Genomic DNA, 21,282 nt, shown 5'->3' with positions numbered 1-21,282 from the left:
CGGTGCCGTAAGTGTGGTCTGACTGTGTGTTGCGTCATTGCGGCGGAGGAAATCCCATAAATGCCATGTGAGGACTGGGGGGACTCCAGAGTCTCTGAGGACGGACACATTTTCACACCCGAGATGATCTTCACCATTTTCCTGCTGGTCCAAACTGCGCTGCTCTATTTCATCCTCACACACAGATCGAGGTAAGATACTTCCCACCTGAGTTAGCCTTGTTATTTTTAATCACAGTGAGGGGTGTATGTTTTCATATTTAACTTTTACCAACCGTTTTTTGTTTATTTTTTTACTGACAGTTTTTTTCATTGTGGCAGTTGAAATGGCTGTTTTAAACACAAAATCTACAGGCTTTTCTAATAATGGCAATGGTAACAGCAAAGACACATTATCATAAATCCATTAGATTAATAGGTGTTTTTCTGCTGCATTTATTAAGAATGCAGTTAAACTACTTGAGCTAAAAAATATTCCTTGGTGTGGAAACTAAATAAAACCTTTGATGTAATGACGCAAAGTCAAATTGATCCATCCACCGTCACGTTCGCACATACCTTGTAGTTAATAATCACAAAGGAAAGGGCTTGTCAGACATGCAGAGGTTTCAATGGGAGGATACTGATAACATCTTAATCCTGATGTTGTCTGGCAGACAATAGAAATGATGACAATGAATCAGGACTGAATGTTTAGAAAAACACCAAACTAACAGATCGACCTTTTTTCGCAGGTATTTGCAATTTCCTATTGTTTGATAAATGTAGTCTCAATATTTATTTGTTTATTTTTTCTCTTTTCTTTTTTTCCGTAGATCTAAGAGAGAGCCACCTCTGGACAAAGGGCTTATACCATGGTTAGGCCATGCCCTTGAATTTGGAAAAGATGCCTCCAAGTTCTTGAATCGAATGAAGCTGAAACATGGGAACATTTTCACAGTGAGCAGAAATAGTCAACCACGATGTTGTATATTTTCTCATCTGTGTAGATTGTGGTGGATACTGTGTTTGTAGAGACTAGATCTAGTTGGTAATTTGTCTAAAGAGGTATTATATTTAATTTACATTCCTGTCAGAACTGGGCAGGTCTCAGGAAGAACATGTAATTTGTATCAAAATACATTTTACAAACCCATAAATGTAATTTGGCATCAGATTGTTTTGTAAACTGATGCTTTCAAGGTATTTCTTATCTGTTTGTTGGGACACGTGAGAAAAGAAAAGTCCTTATTGTTCTGAGTGCTCAGGAAGAGAGCAGCAAGAATATGATAATCCTGTAACAGCGCGTGGATCACGTTATCACACGTGAATTTCATTTAGGATACGCAATGATTTACAGTTATCCTGAAATGCAATAGAAATGATGCTGGCAGTTCATTTTACAAGAAATTTGATCTTGAATTTTGTGTTGATTCAGAAGATTTAGGGAAAATTACAATATACTTCAGAAATACTATGAGAAATGTAGAGTGAATTAATGTTTTGTTATGTTGTGGCTGGTACTATAAATCTATTAAGTTGAGTTCATTTAGTGGCGCCATTTCAATGAAATGTACCTCATCCAAACTCACTGATTATATCCAGGTGCGTGCTGCTGGACGTTACGTGACAGTGCTTTTGGATCCACACTCATACGATGCAGTCATCAATGACACTGATTGCCTGGACTTCACACGCTACGCACAGGTGCTGATGGACAGGATCTTCAATCTGCGGCTCCCAGACCACCACATGGATAAGGCAAAAGACATGATGAAAAAGTATGTCAGAGTATTCACACTCTAAACTAAAAGCTTGCCTCATTTGTTTTCATTTCCATTTTGGGGAAGTGTCAAAGTGAAGTGTTTATGTGAAAGTACACACAGCAGTCTCATGAATAGTAATTGGGGAACTGTAGGTATTTTTTCAGAACACTCTTCCCATTATAGGAAATCTATTCTTAGAACTTCTTTTGTTTTTACTGAGTTGTTCTGTACACAACAGATATTTTGTAGAGTTGAAAGATGCCCAGTGAGATCCAGGCTGTCAGAAAAGATATCAAGGAGGGAAAACTACACTCCCAAAACCCTCTTATTTTTTTTGGTACTTTTATGTTGTTAACAACTGACACACTTTTGTGCTGAGGCTGAATCGCAGTTGTGAGCAGAGTGTGCAGCTTTGTGTCACCACTTTAATCAGAAATTTGGCTGATGTTACTACTTGTCATCAGAAACAGTATACTCACAGCTAATAATATTCATTGATTGGTCATACGTTCTTCAAAAGTCATCATTAAACTCTAACAAACAGGTGTAACACTATCTTTTCCTCTGACCTTATGTGTCTCCAGGCAATTCATGGGAATGAATGTGGCTTCCCTGAACAACACAGTCAGCAGACACCTGCAAGCCTTGGTGAAAGCTGAGATTCCTCAGAACCAGAAAGACTGGAAAGAGCACGGGCTCTTTGACTTCTCTTACAGCCTACTCTTTAAGTATGAAAGAGCTCCACTCCCAACATACACGCACACACACACACACACACACGTAACTATGTCAAATGCAACATGTGTTTACGTGAAATGCCTTAAGCTAAACAGTTTACGCAGCAGTCCATCCTTAGGGCCTCTGTTTGTAAATGTGGCAAGAAAAATGTAAGATAATTCTTTGAAAGTAGCCTTTCACACAACTATTCAAGGTCATGTTGCCAGTTGAGGCCCATCCTAGAGCGGATGTGAAGCGAAATGTAAATGTCTCTCGTGACAAAAATTGTAAAGATAAGGTATCACCCATACCTGGAATGTCACTGGTATATGATTATGAAACTGCTAGTTGACATGACGTATGTTGTTTGGTTTGGTAAGTGGAAAAATACTAGTAAGAAGGAGTCCCTCATGTTTCATTTGTGCTTTCACATGGAAAACTGTATGGACTGTTTATCTCGTTCAATCAAGACACAAAAGGATGTTATCCATCCGCAGGGACTCCAGTACATTCCTTCACTTTGTGTCTTTTCTTTCTATGCAGGGCAGGGTACCTTACGCTGTTTGGAGGAGAACAGAACAACAACAGCTCAGACCCGTCCTTTGTGTATGAAGAATACAAGAAGTTTGATGGTCTCTTGACCAAAATGGCCCGGGGCACACTCAACCGGGGTAATGTATCTGATTTAAAACTTTCTGTAACATCTGCTTTCCTCCACTCACCAGACATCTAACTCTAAGAAACCACACTGGTCTGAAAGCACGTCTGTCCAAACACACCAGTCAGTGATGAAGTAGATCATTAGAATTACAAACCATGAATCAGAGAAAGTCCTTCATTTGTCCTCAATGTTTATATTTGTCATCATGTCTCAGCATATGTGCACTGATACCATGATCTCATAGATTTTCTTAAAAGTTTGTTTTGTGGTTGCTATAGTGGTTTCACTTACTCAGTTGCTTACATATTGTCTAGAAGTGTGTTTGTGTTTTAAGGACTTGTTCTGACAGCCGTCTACCTAATAGGTCACTTCACTATCACAACATACAGCAATTTTTTTCCCCGCGCTCTCAGTTTGTGTATCGTTGTTGTTAGCTATCGTTGTTGATAGCTAAATTTGCAGAAAGGTTGGCCAAGTACAATATTATTATACATCTCTTTCACTCATTGCCTGTTGTGCCTAAAATATTGTTCCTGCCTCATCTCTTACGCACAACAATATATGTTTACATATCTGGCATTTGCTTTACTTTAATTGTTTAGATTTTTATCAGTGACTCACTCACTCATTTAGCGATGTTTGTCTATGTGTGACAGAGGAGAAGAGGACAACCCAGAGGGTTCAAAAGAGACTGTTGGAGCTTTTGGCTCCAGCAGGACTGGCTGAGGACTCTGGGTCGAGCCCTTGGCTCCACAGCTACCGGCGTCTCCTGCAGGAAGAGGGGGCGGATGAAGACACCCAGGGAAAGGCCATACTGATGCAAGTTTGGGCCACACAGGTAAGCAATACCTCAGATAAAAAGCTCTCTGTGCGTACAAAACAACAATTCCTGATGATATCAGCCAGAAATTTTGTAACTTGCTCAGTGATTTAAATGAACCTGATGACTCAATAATTCTTCCTCACTTATCTCCAAAGAGATTCGAGTTCAAAGAGGCACAGAACAAGACCAAGCTAGAGATAGAGATAGCAATAGAGATTGGGTATTGGTGCAGTATCCTTCTTTGGCACATGGGTATGCTGTTCACCTCTGTTTTAACAGCAGTCATACTGCCTCGCAGTCTGCATGTGTGTGGGCACTGAGTGGATTTAAAATGATAAAACACAAAATCTCACAGCAATTAAGAGCAGTGTCAGTGGTAACAGAACTTTCTAACTGTGTTGCACTTTAAGTGTGATTATACTCAGCAGCCTGCCTTTTGTCGTGTGTAACTTGTTCTGTCTTGACATCTTGCATACATAAAAGAAATAAAAATTTGCTGGGTTCTGCAGGGTAGCTACTGAGGGTTTCTTTGCACTTTTCCACTGTGGTTTTCTCTTCTGGTTTCTCTGTACCAGATTCACTCTTTAAAACTTTACTTCAGTTAGAAGAATTTAAACATTTTATTCAATACCACAACCACAGTCAATATTGTTCTGTCTGAATCTGTATGACGCTTATGATGCATCTGTCTGTGTAATGTCTTGTCCTTCTAAGGCATCTTTTATTGGATGCACAGGTTTGTTGTGTTTTTGCTCGGTAATCGTTCGTTGCAGTTTGTACTATATTTTCCAGTTACTTAAGAAGCATTTTTTCACTGTTATAGTTCCATGGTGCTCACTATTTAATGTTTCTACTCCTGGCATTTGGCATAACATGAAATAGCTTCAATGTCGTGCCCTTGGACACAGGCAGATGGCAGGGGACCTCAGGTTTCCATTTGCTTTCCTTTTTAAGTAAACCATTATCAAGCTTTGCTTTCCCAGAAGTGAGACTATGCAGAGCATTGTCTCCTCACCCAAACACATGAAAGGAAGCCGTTCTTTTTCATTCTCCCAGTACCTAAGATTCATTAGGCACTTTGATTGAATTTAACTGAATTGTAATCAGACTTTGTACTTGTACTAAGATACACATGAATGCCATGGGGGGGAATGTGTTGTTCCCATTTGCTTGTCCTGAATAACCACCTGTGTTGTCACTATGCAACACCAGAGTGTGAGAACCAACCTAAGTCAACCTTACTCATGTGGGTCTCTTTTGTTTGCAGGGTAATGTTGGACCTGCTGCCTTTTGGCTCTTGGGGTACTTGTTGACAAATCCTGCAGCTCTGTCAGCAGTGAAGAAGGAGTTCAGCCAGATTTCACAAATGGAGCCCTCAGAGACTCCTTTGTCGGACAGACTTATGAACACCCCTGTGTTTGGTGAGGAGGGCTTCATCCCAACTTGTTTAAAAAGAGGAAAATGTATTGTTAGTAAATCTACTGTATCTACAAATTAGTGCACCAGAGCTATAATTGAGTGATAACGCTGCAGCTAAGAAAAAAACATAAAGAATGAAAGTAAAGATTGGATGTCGAAAAATAAAAGTAATTATTGCAGACATTTTTGTGAACAGAAATGTTTCTTTTGAACAGGTAGTGCTTTGGAAGAAGCGCTGAGACTCAGTGCTGCCCCCTTCATCACCAGAGAGGTGCTGCAGGAAAAGACCCTTCACATGGCTGATGGCCAGGAGTACCTGCTACGAAAAGGGGATAGGATGTGTTTGTTTCCCTTCATCAGCCCTCAAATGGATCCTGAGATTTACCATGAGCCACAGGTTTGTTGTAGTGTCTTGTTAAAGAAATGGCTTTCAAGGGTCCACCATCTCCACTTCATCAACACCTTCCTGTGCTGCCAGCAGGAATAGTAGTAATTGTCTTAGGGACTAGTTGGAGGCAGACTTAAGTGTAATTAGCATTTGTAGTTGTTTATATAAGGTAGAATCGACGCCTACACAAAGCTGACCCTGTATTACCAGTGAGAGGTCAAACCCAGAGCTGCAGACAACTGAGGGATTAGCCAGGCACAGGAACAGAAACACAGCTAATAGGCGTGGGAAGGACACGGCAAGGCTGCTTTAAATAAAATCTGTCCTCCAGAAATTAAACAAACAAACAACATTAAATTGGAGAATTAGGGCCTCAGGGACTTTTTATATGCGTATGTGTCATTTCCTTTCACTTCCACCTAATACCTGCTGCCAAATCTGTTGTTTTCTTTCCAGAAGTACAAGTATGATCGGTTCCTGAATGAAGATGGATCAGTGAAGAAGGATTTTTATAAAGCAGGGAGGCGACTGAAATATTACACCATGCCATGGGGTGCAGGGACCAATGGCTGCGTGGGAAAGCAGTTTGCCATCAATACTATCAGACAGTGAGTGTCCCAGAATCAGCGCAACTTCACTGCTGGATCAGATCTGAAAATATGCCCCAGTGGAGGAGTTTTACTCTTATTTTCTGAGTTTCTAATTTTGGGTTTCTTCTGTGTTTTCTCTTCAGGTTTGTTTACATGGTGTTGATGAACTATGATTTGGAGCTGTGTGACCCAAATGCTCAGATGCCGGAGGTAAATGCCAGCCGTTATGGATTTGGGATGCTACAACCAGAGAGTGACTTGCTCGTCCGATACAAATCAAGGAATGCACACTAAGATTTAAGGACAAGAGGAACATACATATTTTATGTACATTTCAACATTTGCACAATATTGTTGTTGACGATACTTTTGTACTTTTATATTATATATTTATATCATACAGTATAGCCTTATTTTGTTATTTATCAATAAATGTAAATGAGCCATTGTGTATAATTTTGTAGTCAATTGTTGGAGGTCTTTGGAGCTATACAAAGTTGAGCACTGGAGCCTGATTCTGTATGTTAAATACACAGCATGAGCATAATGAGGGGACCGTCTGTACTGTAAACAGAGCCAGCCACACATCTGTCAGGCTGACATGCCTGCTGTTTGCAGAGTGAAGCTGAATGGAAAGTTTAGATTTATCTGTCGTTTGGAAAGCAGCTCATCACTAACCAGCGGGAGCAGATTTACTATAAGCCACAGACTGCATACAGAGTTTTGAAGGAACAACAAACAACTCACTCCTTTGATGGTTCTTTTATCACAAGAGATGTATAGAAAATAAGACACAATCATGGACAGTCGGGCCTCAAAGAGATTGGCCTTGGTTTAGTTGTATCCTTTTGTGTGGATTAATGAACCTGAGTGTGTGTCATGGAACCAAGGCTGTATCTGTCAAGACTGAATCATAGGCCTCGCCCAGTGTGAGCTGGGATAGGCTTCAGCACTTCCCGCGACCCGGAAATGGATAAGCGGATGAAGATGAAGATGAATCATAGGCTATCTTCGACACAAATTTCCTTTCAAACAGATATTGTATTTAACTATCAGTATTTTCCAGGTAGTAGGCTTCACAGGCTGCCATCCACACACAACTAAGAACCCTTGCCTGCTATTTGTAGAAGACGCACACAAGCAAATATATCAGAATCAGAAATACTTTATTAACCCCATACACCCCATAGTATTTCTGATTCTAATTGTGCTGCAGTGGTGTTGGCACCACTGCAGCACAAAGCTGAGATCCTGTGTGGACGCACTGAGCAGTGGCCGTGTGTGTGCCGGCTCTGACAGGGTTAAGCTCACACAGGCTCTACCGCTGGAGGAGCCACAGTGAAATCAGCCCCTGCAGGATCCCGTTCACAGGCACGCACACTCACTGTGAGCAGTCACTGGAGAAGAGACAGCCGACATTATTCCCAGCTGCTCTCCGGAGTTTACTTGTTGATTAGCGCCGGGAGGAGCCAGGCAGGACCGAGCAGACCAGACATGGTGATATCTGTGTAAAATAGGGCTATTTTCTCCGACATGTCGGTAGGTAGTTCATGATGCCTCCATCCCCTCCCAGCAGAGCGCCACAGAGCCGAACGGACCTCCAAACTTTAAACGCTCTCACTCCTGAAATGTTGCTGCGGACCGTCAATGAGATGAATCGGAATGCACGGGAGATGCCAAAGTCTGGTATTTGCTGAAGGTTTGAATCTTTTTAGCTTCTTTACATTGCTTTGTAGCCTACTCGGTCAGAATTATGTCTTAGTATTTATCAGGACAACATCAGACTATTTACATCTATCGCCCTGATTCAGATCTTTTTAAATACATCTCCCTTAATGCACTTCTGTTGCATGACTCATTTACGCGCAAAATATTGCGGTTGTTATGACATGTGTGCGTCTGATAACTTTATAAGTCATTCTTTCTCCTTCTTTTGCAAATTAATGACAGCTCCACAGACTGCTCTCAGCCGGCAATGATATAATACGTTATGGGCTGTTACTCAAAGTTGATCATCAGTGTTAGTCACAGTTTTAGCATAAGTCCAGATTGATATCCCTCTGAGGGCAGTTCAGATACACACGCCTTTATTAAGGATCGATAAATGTTCTGCTCGAGCCGAGACATTTCAGCACCGGAGAATGTGGACAGCGACAGACAGCGACGTGTCTGCAGAGTGACGGACAGGCTTCAGCACCGGACAGCGCTCACCAGTGGAGTCCCGTTTATCATTGGCCAGACTCTCTCATCCCTGTCAGCAAGAAAAGCGGCTATGCCTCTTAAAGCTGATTAAAATATCTATTTGGTTCTCTGATGAGTGGATAAACCACCTGACATTGCTGCTGTAGGACATCGGACCAGGCTTTCTCCAACTGTGTCTAAATAATTTCTTCTTTTCCTTTTGTTCTGGCCACAGGAAAGGCGGAGGGACCCTGATGCGGTCTGCTACTGGACCATGTCTTCTTAATCTGCCAGACTATTCCAGTGCTTCCAAGTGACTGAGTAAACTGAGTAAAGATGATCAAAACAGGGCCTCGGCCGACCACGACGCTGCCACCAGATACGATGGACATCATCCGGAGTAAGACCCACTCCCGCCGAGTGAGACTCAATGTGGGGGGACTTCTCCATGAAGTCCTGTGGAGGACACTAGACCGACTACCCCGAACAAGATTGGGCAAACTGAGAGACTGCAACACCCACGACTCTATCATGGAGATTTGTGATGACTACAGCTTGGATAACAACGAGTACTTTTTCGACAGACACCCCGGCGCCTTCACCTCTATCCTGAACTTCTACCGCACTGGAAAGTTGCACATGATGGAGGAAATGTGCGCCCTGTCTTTCAGTCAAGAGCTGGACTTCTGGGGCATCGATGAGATCTACCTAGAGTCCTGCTGCCAGGCCAGATATCACCAAAAAAAGGAGCAGATGAACGAAGAGCTCAAAAGAGAGGCGGAGAACATGAGGGAGAGGGAAGGAGAGGAATTTACTACCACATGTTGTTCAGAAAAGAGGAAGAAACTCTGGGACCTCCTGGAGAAGCCAAGCTCATCGTTTGCTGCCAAGGTAATGCCAAACTCAGCATTTCACCACTGCCACTCTGCCTGGGTAGATCAGTGAAAGCAGCAGGTAATCTGAGAGTGCGCAGCACTGGCAAACATCCAACAGGCCTGTATTACCCGTGTTTGAAATAATGATTATTCTAGATATAGAAAGAAGGTTGCAGAGTATAAGGATCTGATGAATGTGGCTTAAATTTAGAAAATAATTACAGATAAAAACAATGAAGAAAAAAGAAAGCATGAGAATTTCCACGAATCTTTCTTTGAGACTGGTTAAATTTGATTTTTGACTTTCTTTGTAGCTGAAGCAGCACTTTTAATCTGTCACTTCAGCAGATGGAGGACGGGATAATGGTGGGGTGAGAGATGGATGGATAGATAGAGAGATGTTGTTGTACTCAGAAGTGAATGTTAAAGCTGTCTGCACACTTTTTATCCGTGTGCACCCAAAGGTTGAAGTTTAGAAACTAATTTTGTAACTCTTAAGTCAACAATCTTAACTCTGTGCGCCTCCTTGAGATGAAAAGACTTTGCTGTCGCATTTCAAAAACCTTTTTTGTTGTTGCTGTTTTTTTTCGATGAATACATGACAGCCCACATTGTCTCCTTTCATTGCTTTCAGTCAGATACAGATTCCCATAACAGGCTTGTCTGCATGCAAGTCTCCCGGGGTAATTATTGAATGTTTGATTTTCATTGGCAACAGCACGATGAAAGGGGTGAAACTTATTGTTCGGCGGCTAAATGCATGGCAGGTTTGCGTGGAACCTTCTTGCACAATAGGTATATTTTTAGACCGTCTAATACCCAGCCCCCCTTTTGGCTTCATTAACCACCCCTGCCTCATTTCTAGTGCAGTATTCAATCATCCAGCTCATTAATAGGCTCATAGCTCACACTCCAGAAACAAAAGTACCTCACTTTGCTGGATCAATGAATATAGTCATGTTAACAGCGTTCTTGAGTGAGCTAACATGACAAAAGATGTGACTGGGTCAATATTCAATTATAATGTTAAATACTTTACCCAACTGTGTATTTGCAATACAACAACTGTTTGCAGAGTCTGCACATTAAGAGATACAGTATTGACTGTTTTAGTCACAGGGTGAAGAAGAAAAGTTGAACAAACTATGTCAAGTTTTTACATTTTTTGTAAAAATGTGCCTTTGTTGCAATTGAATTTCTACAACCATAAACATAATCAAAACAATACTCAAAGAAATTGGATACTAACCTGTACAGTGGAATTTATAACCCATTATAACCCATTTACTCAAAGCAGCTGCTCTCAACTGGACTGTGAGTAAATAAAAAAAAAAACCTTTTTTTTATTGCTTATATAATATTCAATCTGACTTAAAGGCTTGCTCGATTTCAGATACTTGATCTTTTTGAAACCATGAACCACAGACACATTTAACAAAATCTAAATATATATTAGATTTAAATGTATATTTAGTTAAGCTACATTTAAGATTTAGTTTGGTATTTATGCTGACTGGCAGCGCATCTGGCAAAAGAGGGACCAGCCTAAACCAGCATGGATTAACAAGAACGCACACTCTGGTGTTACCTGTTCACAATAACAACCTTTACAAAGCTGCTGCCATCTTTTTTCAAAAAGTTACTATTGTGGACTCACATCGATCATAATGTTAAACCCCCCTTGATATCATTGTTATATTATACATTTTTTATGCAGATGATGTTGTTTTAAATACCATTAGACTACCAGTCCTATGTTATTTTCTTTTTTGTTAACTTCTTTTAAAAATACTGTTATTTTAGTGAGACAGCCTGAGCAAATCCATTTGCACCTGCACCGAGCTCACAGGACTATGAATTATTAAATAAAGGTCAGGACCAAAGGCATGCCCTTATCTGCAAAGCTTCCTTATGTAACAATTTTTATGTTGCAGATTCACAATAAGCATATCTATGAATAGTAAACAACCATCTCTATGTGTTAATTGGCATCATTTATTTTATACTTTTTATACACATCATTTTCATCTCAGCAGAGAGGAAGTAGGGGCACAATTTATGACTGTCTCTATTGGTCATTGTAACCTGCAAGCTCTTGTTTTTACCTTGGACACAATAGCTGTAATACGTTGCCTAGTGTGAACAACAAGGAGCACAGTAACTCTGCAGAGGTGGGCAGAGTACACAATTTCACTACTTGAGTAAAAGATACTCCTTGTCAAATATTACTCCAATACAAGTAATGTAGCTTTGTCAAAATATTACTTAAGTAAAAGCACAAAAGTATTTGCTTAAAAAATTGTTTAAGTAAAAGTAAAACATATACAGGAAAGTAGCTTTATTGTCATTATACAATACACTGGTGCAATTCAGCTACAGACATGTTTATAGCTCAAAAATACCTTCAATTAAAGAGGCACTAAAAGAAACGGTTTGTGGAGGGGTCCCGTCCAGTCTCTAGTCTCTGGAGGGGTTTGGTCCAGTCCAGAGGTCTCCAGCTCCGGTCCTGGAGGGACACTGTCCTGCAGGTTTTAGATGTTTCCTGCTCCAACACACAAATGATCAGCTCATTACAGGACCAGAAAAGAGACCAGACCAGATCAGAGTGACGTGATCCGATTTCCGGTGTGAGCAGCCGCACACAGATAGGTTAATTGGTTTCGAGTAATGGACTGGGATAATGCGAGATATGGCGCCCCATCCCCCGCCCACGACCTAGACTGGACAAGACCAGACTTGACCGGTGACTGCACCCCTCCAGGGATCTGACCAGACTAGACTAGACCAGCTCAGACCAGAGAATATGGATCAGGAAAAAACAGAATGAATCACCCACTGAGATGACTTATTTATGGAGGAAAGAGGACCAGAATTTAATCTACCAGTTCATCAAAATATATATAATTATTTCACTATTTAATTAATAATTTCATGGTCCTGTTGCAGTGCTTCATGAATTTATTTTAACTGTCAAACTCACCCATCAAAGTTTAACCCCCCCCCAACCAATGGTTTGGCCACCGAGCCTTCCCTAAGCCCCCCCCCTTGGTTACTGTTGCTATGCTAGGCTGTTTCTGTTGTCTGAAGTTCGGTAGGAAAATGTCTAGTCAGCATCAGTCCGATGATCAGAAAGGAAAAGAGAATAATAAAATAAAGAAACGTAGAGCAAGGTAAGAAACAGCGCAGTTAGCTTGTAACATAAGCTAACTGGCCAGCTCTAATGCTAACGTCCATTAGCCTAGCTTGTATTAAAGCCCGACACTAAACGTTATCTTTGACAGAAACAGCTGAGTTTGGTAGCTCCATCAGAAAGGAAGAGACGGAGAGGAGAGGGCTCCAGCTGCAGTCAGGTCACAGAGAGAGGGATGGGGGTTTATTTAACTAGCTGGCGTTATTTACGCACTTTCCGAAAAAGATAATGGCCGCAAATTTAGAAGAAGTACTCCACCGCTTCAGACCCAACAACACACAGAAGGACCGGGACATTACTCGTTAACGTTTTTTGTGCAGAGAGACAGACCTGTATTCAGCTGTGACTGATGAGGAGTTGGACTGTTGTTGTCAGTGATGTCCACAGAAGACATCCAAACTCTGGATACAAGCTAATGCGTGTTCAGGTAATAATACGGCCACAATGTATTATGAAGAAGGAGCCGATGTTATGGAGAAATAATCCAGGTAGGATGAGGATTATACATCGTGGCCATATTCTGACCTGGAACACACACAGAGGTGTGTGTGTTACAAAAACAATTACAATTTAAAAACAAGTGATGTTAATGTTAAAGTAGCGAGTAATGAGAGCATCAATAGAAATGTAGTGGAGTAAAAAGGACAATATTTGTCTTTTTACTCAAGTAAAGTACAGAGACTCAAAAACTGTACTTAAGTACAGTACTCAAGTAAATTTACTTTGTTACTGTCCACCCCAGTAACTCTGGAATGATCGACCTGGGACTTAATCGGCATTTGTTTGACAAATACCATTTATTCAAGGTTTACTTCTCCTTATGAGAAGAAATAAGAATGTCAAATTGAGGTTAAATGACAGCCGTTAAATGCAATCTTGTTTCTGAAGCAGAAGAGTTGCATCTGTGAAATGGCTTGTTCCCAAACACATATTCTGCCTCATTTATTTTTCAGTGCTGATGAAATTTTAATTGCACATTAATAACGCTTCACTCAACGCTGGGGAGAGAAGGTGTGATCCAAAATATCTATAACTCCAGACGTCATCTCATCCTGGAACTTCTGGATTTATAACCTCTCCAAAAATACGCATAGACATCAGCGCTCTATCTTGGAAAAGCCATTCTTCATGTCCGTGACACTGTACATGCAGCTCTTGATCTGCTTGGGCTTGCTAAATTACTTCTCAAAGAAAACAACAACTAAATACTTTCACTCCAGGAAGCCAAAAAATTTGCTGTCAATTTGTAATCATTTCCTCAGTAAAAAATAGTTGTTGTTCATGTGTTGAATGCCTGAGTGTGGCCCGGTGAGAGGAAAGGGGAACAGGGGTTATGAATGAAACCAGGCTATGTAATGCAGCATGTCTCAGCATGCCTCTGTTGCTCACCTCTCCCCAAAGTGTAGTTCCGTCTCTGAGGGATCACGCAGTAAATCAAGTTCCTATGAGTGTGCCGTTGACACCATCCTTGTCCTAAACTCTGAAACTGACTTTAAATGTAGTCCAGCTTTTCCAGGGATTTTTTTTGCTTAGCACATCTGTCACACGTAAGTGGTTTTAGTTGTTGCACATTTTCCTAACGCCGAAAAACATGAGGTCGCCTACTTCTAACTTAATGACATCAATCTGATCAATATATTACTTATTTCTTTCAATGTGTAAGTTTTAGCTGAATCAGTATGGATTTATTAGGCTTAAATTAGTCAGAGACTATATATTCAAGTAATGTTGAATGGTTTAGTCCATTCTGCCTTGTCTGCGTTTGGTTTCATTTATATATATATCGATATATAAATATATCGATATATATAGATATATATGCAGAGTGAGTTGTAAGAAATCTAAACGTCAACTGCAACCATATAAATACAGCAGACATATTTTTGTGACTTTACAGTAACGTGCCTGTTAAATTTCACTGTGTCTAAAATAATGATGTTCATGACTCCAGTGCTTTCACTAACAGACTTCTTTGACACTACCACACTCTGGGTATGTGGATTCCTGTCTCCTAAAGTCCCCCCAGCACTTCTTCTGCCCACTGAAGCTTTGGCGTAGAAAAGGATACTGAGTGATAAAAACTGACACTTGGTTCTTTTGACTTGGCAGAGGTTGTTTGAACTAATTGCTTGGATGCTTCTCTCGGTGAGCCAGAGACAGCCATGGTGTGAGGGCGCTAACTGCGCTTCGTACCACACATCAGATACGCTCAATAGACTTCATTGTAAATACTTTGCTTTGTTGTTTGAGAGCTCTGACTGCATGCGCCCCGGCTGTAGCCCCGGGGGGAGAGATCCGCTCCGATACCTGCTACACATTTACGCCACATGGCCTGGGAGATAAGTTTTTGTAACAATGAAAGGAAATTGATGGCAAAGACATTAAGCTGTGTCGCAGCCTGGGCTTGAGAGAGGACTCACTCTGATCAGCTGTTGGAGAGGGACTAAGATATGTGACTTTCTATAGATCGCTGTCTGCTGGTAGCTTTGCGTGAGGTAGTGCAGTCACTCATTCTGACCTCCAGCAGCGTGTCGCGGGGGGTTTAATGGCAGCAAAGGAGATGTGGCAGTAAAGCCACTATGATTTTATACTCTCTGTTGGCTCGGTATAATGGAGCAAAGTGTTCCCCCTGTCTCTTTGTTTCTGTCTCTCCTCCCCTCCCTACCTTTCTCTTAGTGTCTTTTGTGTTTCTGTGTATGCTCACAACGATGTCTGGGCCTATCCAACAGTGTACTTCATGAGTTGTTGTCAAAGGTTGTTGCTGGGTGACAGCAACTCTTCCATTGTGCTTGGGCGAGCTCTGAATAGCCACAAATCGATGGCACATGCTTTCCCAGCTACCAGACTGATTGCAGTTCCATGTATCACCAAGTGAGCCTACACAGAGTCATAAGGACCGTCAGCAGAACGAACAAAAGTCTCCTGTTTTCCATCCTGGTTCTTTCATCATGCTGTCTGACTGCTTCTGTCGCCCTCTGATCCAACCTGTCATTATTCTAAGTTGTCTGATCAACATGTAAGCATTAATTAATACCTGAATTTGAAGTAAAGATAGATAGAATTCTATAAATGTTTTTTTTTTTTTCATCTAGTTTGACATAATGGATATTCTCACATAAAGTAGCACCCCTGAAAAAATTCCTTTTCTAGCTTTTTATAGTCAGCTCTCAGAGCCAATTCAGTCAAACTGAAGTGGACCCAAAAGTAACACTCAGGTAGCTGTATTCAGAAACGAGTTGTTTCATAACACCACCACAAAAATCATCCATATTTTTTCAGCTTTGTTTGGCAGACCATGCATTTCAGTTTTGTTTATACCTTCTCTCTGTTTTGTGATATCAGTCTTGATAATCAGTTTTTCACAATTTTTCTTCCACACTTGAAAGAAACTGACATTGTTCAAAGGCAAACACATGGGCTCTAATGAAGCCCTGCTCTAGACTGTGAGACATTAGCATTATTGATTGAAAACTTGTCTTTGATGCTCTTTGATCAGAGTACAGAAATGCATGAATGGAAATTTACATTGGGGATACAATGTGATGTTTGTCCAATGGGTGTCTACTGATCAATAGAGGAAAATCTGCCCATCTGTGAATTGCAGACATGCGGATTAAATTGTTTGTGTGGAGGTCAGAATGTGTTCCATCTGCATCTTACTGGCTAAGTCTAAATTATTTCCGTGAGACTTCAAAGCCTCATGCTACAATCACAGCTTCCACATGGCTGTGAATCAGCAGATTTCTGCACATGTACTGGAACTTTAAGCTTCATTAAGGTTATACTGAAAACTATGTTTGTACTGCTCTCTGTATTAAAGTCTTAAAGAGATGTCCTGATGGATAGGAGCCGAGGTTTACTTAAGCAGGATTTTCTTTTTTTTTATTTGAATTACATTTTTTCCCAGAGAGCAGGACTCAGCTGTCTATAAATGAGTTTCTGCTGGGCTACCTGCATGGACAGACCCCACAGTTTGCCTGCCAGCTACTGCCCACAACTTCACAATTTAAGCTCACTCCTCTTTGCTCATGTATTTGTTTCCAGTAACAAAGCTCTGATGAACCCACAGTAGTTCACCAGATCAGCGTTAAAGACAGATACACAAAGCGAGAAGACGAGCTGGTGAATAAAATGAACCATGTGGCAGCCAAAGACGCAGATCACTCTCTCAATGGTTGGTTGGGGAGAGTGAATATTTACCTGTTTTGAACTGAACAGAACTATGATTCCAGTCAGAACAAATGCTGACGTTGTTCTGTTGCTCAACTTCATATCATCTTGAAAATAGTCAGCCAGGTTCTTTCCGCTGCTGTCAGGTGGCCGAAAATAAATAAATAAATAAATAAAATCAATTAATGCAGGTTCAAAGTTTTGCCTGGAACTCAGGGATTCTTGTCCCCGTTAGTTTAATAATATGATGCATGGCTATATGTTGTGTTGGCTATATACTGGCACTTTGATTTAAGCACGTGAAAATAAATTACCAATAGTCAATAGCTCAATCGATTTCAGCAGAGCAAATAAAGCCTCATCATACTGTTTGCATTTTGGAGCACATGGCTTTAGGAAGAAGGGAAATGTATCCTTCTCAACCCTCCGTTGCCCTGCAGTTTCCATGGAGCGAGGTGATCTAGTTCACTACATTACCTTATCACACCAGCCAGCTGGGGCAATACAGCAAATTACACATGCGCACACAGACGCACAGATTTCCACTGCATAGTATCTCTGTTTGACAGACCTACAAAAGCCACGCTTTATTTTTAGTACAAAGCCCCATCTGATTTTCCCTTTATTCCTCGCACATTTGTGTAACTAGGCTTGAGGCTCGAGAAGACGCTGACATTTAAAAAAGGTCAGAGGTCAATCACAAAGGGATGGAGACATGACTTCTTTGCTGCAGAACTTCATTCATTATTCAGACAGGCCTGCCAGAGAGAAGAAAACATCACCCTGACAATTTGGAGTGGAGCACACTAAAGCAGAAGTTTCCACAGTTAGAAATAACAACCCAAAACAACTGTGCACTAAAACTGTTTCTTAACCCACAGACACACACCGCGCCAAGGTTTTCATTGCTCACTCTACTGGCCAAGACTGAAAAGGTCACCCAGCCACCCAAGCAGGAATGGCAGGCATCTTGAATAATGCAATGAAATTTTGTAGTCAGTCCAATACACTTTCTGACAGCAGATATATTTTCTCCGGAGCCTCCGTCTGTGTAATCCATTGCTGAGCTCTCATCTTTATGTGACACCGCCCTCCGTTATTGCTCCCTCAACTTTTCCCCGAACTCAAGTGCTACAGCTTGCTCTGCCCTGCTTGCCATCAGTTGGTGACAGCACAACAAATAAGGGCTCTTGCATTTTTAACCAGATGCTTTCATCAGGAACTCCTCATCCAGAGTCACTTAGCTGTCAAGCAAATAGTAAACAATGACAGTGTCGCTGAAGTTTTGAGCTTTAGCTGTTTGTTTGAGTAGAGCACAAAGAATCAGCTCTTTTCAGTAGACATCCTCTGTTCATGTAAGGTGATGGAAAGGAAAAACGCAGTTGTATTTAGAGTTATGGTGCATTGGAACGCTAGAATGTGTTTTGCAAGCTTTTCTGAGGGAATTTCCTTCCAAGAAACAGGATAAGACAATTTCATAAAAGTGTCTTTTTGTATCCGAATAATTGCAAAGCGTTTATCTTGCAGAAATTAAAATAGAATTAAATGTAGTGAAATAAAATGTTGCGTCACTGTAATGGTTTAAGAATGAGCAAAGTTCTTAATTATGGTTGCCTCCCTGGCTTCCTGTTAAAGATGGGGCAGGTCAAACGATGCAAAGGTAGATAAGGTCCAACGCAAACTCCAGTCAGCCTTTCTCTTTGCTTTATGGCCATTAGGATATGTGGTGTAGCTCTGTAGATCAGGTTTGGTCTTTTTGTTGGAAACAAAAAGAAAAAATGTGTTCTGTGAGCTGCAATGATGGCGTTTACAGATAATACAGCCAAACGCGTTCCTACATTTCCGCACACAGCAGTGTGGGGCAGTCTTTAGACTTTCGAACCAGCACAAGCACCTGCTATCTATGTTTTCCTTCAATTAAAAACACAGTCATGCTATTTGTACTTCCATCTCTCGGTGTAAATCCACGAGTGTGTGTGCACTCATGCTGCTCCCAGACCGAGGAACAGTAATTACCTGAATTTGATACAGAACCCAACACCTGAAAGCTCCATGGACAGTCAACAACAGAGCTTAATTAACACTGGATCACCTCCAGTGTCTCACTGGTGGACATCACGTCTGCAACGGTAGACAGGCTAAATTAAACAAAGCTTCGGGTTACAGCGTTACCTGATGATACAGTAAACAACACAGACATTTGATTTTCCAGCGTGTTTATCTACCTGTGACAAATGCAGCTTTTAAATGAACTAATATACATGACAAGAGCCAAGCTCAGGCTTTGAGATAAATGTCAGCAGGAAAACAGGCAGATGGGTGTGAGAGATATGCATTGTTCTCCAGAGATGTCTCATTCAGTAGTTTCTGCTCTTTGGCAAACAGAGTGAGAATACAAAGCAAACACAGGATCTATATTTAAAAACCATGATCTGCACTTTCATACTGAGATTAGTTCATTCATGTTTGGAGAGGACAGCCTTAGATCCAGTTATGTGCTCAACTGAAAATGATCCTCTGCAGGACAAAGATGCTGAGTTTAATCAGCCCTCACATGACATTGCAATACTTTTTTTTTCTGCTGAAGTTTACAGAGATAATGCAGCTCTTGAGGAAAAGTTGGTTTGAGTGGGAAGTTGTGAAAGGTTTTCCCTGAGTCTCCATCGGTAATGATCACACATTAGACCAGCATTGGGCCATGAGAGCTGGACTCTTCTAATAGCCTCACCTCTCTACTCATCTGTGGACCCAAAAGGAGCAGCTGCTACATTAAGGATCTCTCTCTCTCTCTCGCTCTCTCTTAGTGTGTGTGTGTGTGTGTGTGTGTGTGTGTGTGTGTGTGTGTGTGTGTGTGCGTGTGTATCTACCAAGAGAGAAACCGTCATGGGGAGTGAGGGTTAGTTCAATTTTTGATCAATGAATCCGCCTACTCTATCCAATTCTTAAGGAACAGAATAAATATTCAAACCAAGGTCATCAATACCGACAGAGGGCATTGGGAACTAGAAGAGTGTGTTTAAAATTATTATTATTATCATTCCATAAAATCTGTATGGAAAAACTAGACCAAACTATGGCACACATCCCAGAGGATTTGGGTGTGTGTTTTTATGGTGTTTGCACATGGACATTTAGTAGGACAATGCAGAGGCATTTAGCGTTTTACAGGCTGTTGCTCCTCCTAATGAGGCGCAGTCAGCAAGGAGTGATGAAGCCACCTTAGTGTGACATCCTGCACAGCCCGACTGGATCATCTACCGAAGCACAGAGCTACCTCCCTGTCCCATGGGGCTTCTATAAATACATACTCTTTCACACATATGTGTACACACAGGCCCACACACAACCACCCATTTCACCGAAAACAAACCCATTTTGTTTTTTTTAAGCCTGTAATTTTCCTGCACATTCTCTGCAGGAGTTTATCTTTAAATAAACGCACTGATGTGCCTGGAACCTTTTCATTAGACAGCATCAAACTGTTAGGCAGTCCTTTAGTTTCACCAAAGGAGTTTTTTAAATCAGCAGACAGTGATGCAGAGGAAGTCTCCGGGAAAAGGAAAAGGTAGGAAGAGGAAGAGGAAGTGAGTGAGATAATCTGGCAGCAAACTGATTGGTGTGATAGCAGAAGGTTGGAAGTGACAGTGAATCTGCGGAAGCTCTGCCACATGATTTATTATTTATCTGTGAGTATGAGCGCAGAAAAGCAGCAAAAATAAATAAATAAATAAATAAATAATCTCTTTTTGAAATTCTGTGAAAATGTAGTTATTTGTCAAATGTAAGAGAAGAGGCTTGATAACATGCTATGAAGCTACAACCAACTGCTGGCTAGCATAGCTTAGCATAAAGACAAGAGACAGAGGGAAACAGCTAGCCTGGTTCCATCTAACAAACTAACCCTAACCCATCTGGAAATCCTGCAAACATGAATCTTAAATAATGTCTTAATTTAATTGGTACAAAAACTGAAGTAATAAGTAGTAATAAGAGTTTGCAGTTTTCTTGGCTGAGTGCAGTGACTTTCTCAAATGCATACTTACTTCCTGGCAAAGTTGCAGCGACTACATGATGAAAAATTTGCTGAATTTTTTTGTCTTTTATTTAATTAAGAGCGAAACAGCTGTATCCCTCTTTTTCTATTGTCTGTGCTAAGGTAAGCTAGCTCACTGCTGCCTATACTTTAATATTGGACCTGGATCCTGTTCTGACCCTTGCAAAGAGTGCAAATAAGTATATTTCATGGAAGTTAAATTCATGACTTAATTAAGGATTAATGAGCCCTCTGTGCACACAAAGTACTGGATCTTTTATGGACTTCATCTAATGGTGGAACTGGTACCTAATGCGCTGTGCACTTAATGGCAAAGACAAATAGACTTCTGAAGAATCTGTGGAAGCTGTGGAAACAGTTTTCCACAGAGCAAAGATGAGCAGACTAAATAGGAGACAGTGTAGACAGTATGTCCAAACCACACTGCAGATAATGTCAAGTATCAGAGAAGAGCAAAATGTGTATCTGCA

The 21,282-nt window shown here is 41.0% G+C and overlaps 2 protein-coding genes across 3 annotated transcripts in view; both read left to right on the top strand.

Annotated features, from left to right (window-relative positions):
- Nucleotides 1-53: 53 nt before the first annotated feature.
- On the top strand, nt 54-6,793 carry LOC115043259 (prostacyclin synthase). 2 transcript variants are annotated; one of them, XM_029501561.1, is made up of 10 exons: nt 54-191; nt 815-938; nt 1,584-1,759; nt 2,329-2,472; nt 3,005-3,132; nt 3,779-3,960; nt 5,213-5,366; nt 5,580-5,761; nt 6,209-6,360; nt 6,486-6,793. In XM_029501561.1, exons 1-10 carry the CDS (start codon nt 61-63, stop codon nt 6,634-6,636), a joined length of 1,524 nt encoding a protein of 507 aa, XP_029357421.1. In that variant the 5' UTR covers nt 54-60; the 3' UTR covers nt 6,637-6,793. The 2 variants fall into 2 exon arrangements, with proteins under 2 accessions (XP_029357421.1, XP_029357422.1); XM_029501562.1 differs by lacking the exon at nt 54-191 and adding an exon at nt 622-733.
- A 1,226-nt stretch (nt 6,794-8,019) lies between these two features.
- Nucleotides 8,020-21,282, top strand: part of LOC115044145 (potassium voltage-gated channel subfamily B member 1-like) — a 31,826-nt gene continuing 18,563 nt past the window's right edge. Inside the window, exons 1-2 of the mRNA XM_029503004.1 lie at nt 8,020-8,041; nt 8,759-9,414. Coding sequence (XP_029358864.1) covers nt 8,860-9,414 — 555 coding nt within the window. The 5' untranslated portion in view covers nt 8,020-8,041; nt 8,759-8,859. The remainder of the gene's footprint in view (nt 8,042-8,758; nt 9,415-21,282) is intronic.

This window comes from Echeneis naucrates, chromosome 5 (genome assembly GCF_900963305.1).
Source record: "Echeneis naucrates chromosome 5, fEcheNa1.1, whole genome shotgun sequence".
Classification (NCBI taxonomy): domain Eukaryota; kingdom Metazoa; phylum Chordata; class Actinopteri; order Carangiformes; family Echeneidae; genus Echeneis; species Echeneis naucrates.
The sequence above is the reverse complement of the archived record's forward strand: the minus strand, read 5'-3'. Positions and strand labels throughout refer to the sequence as shown.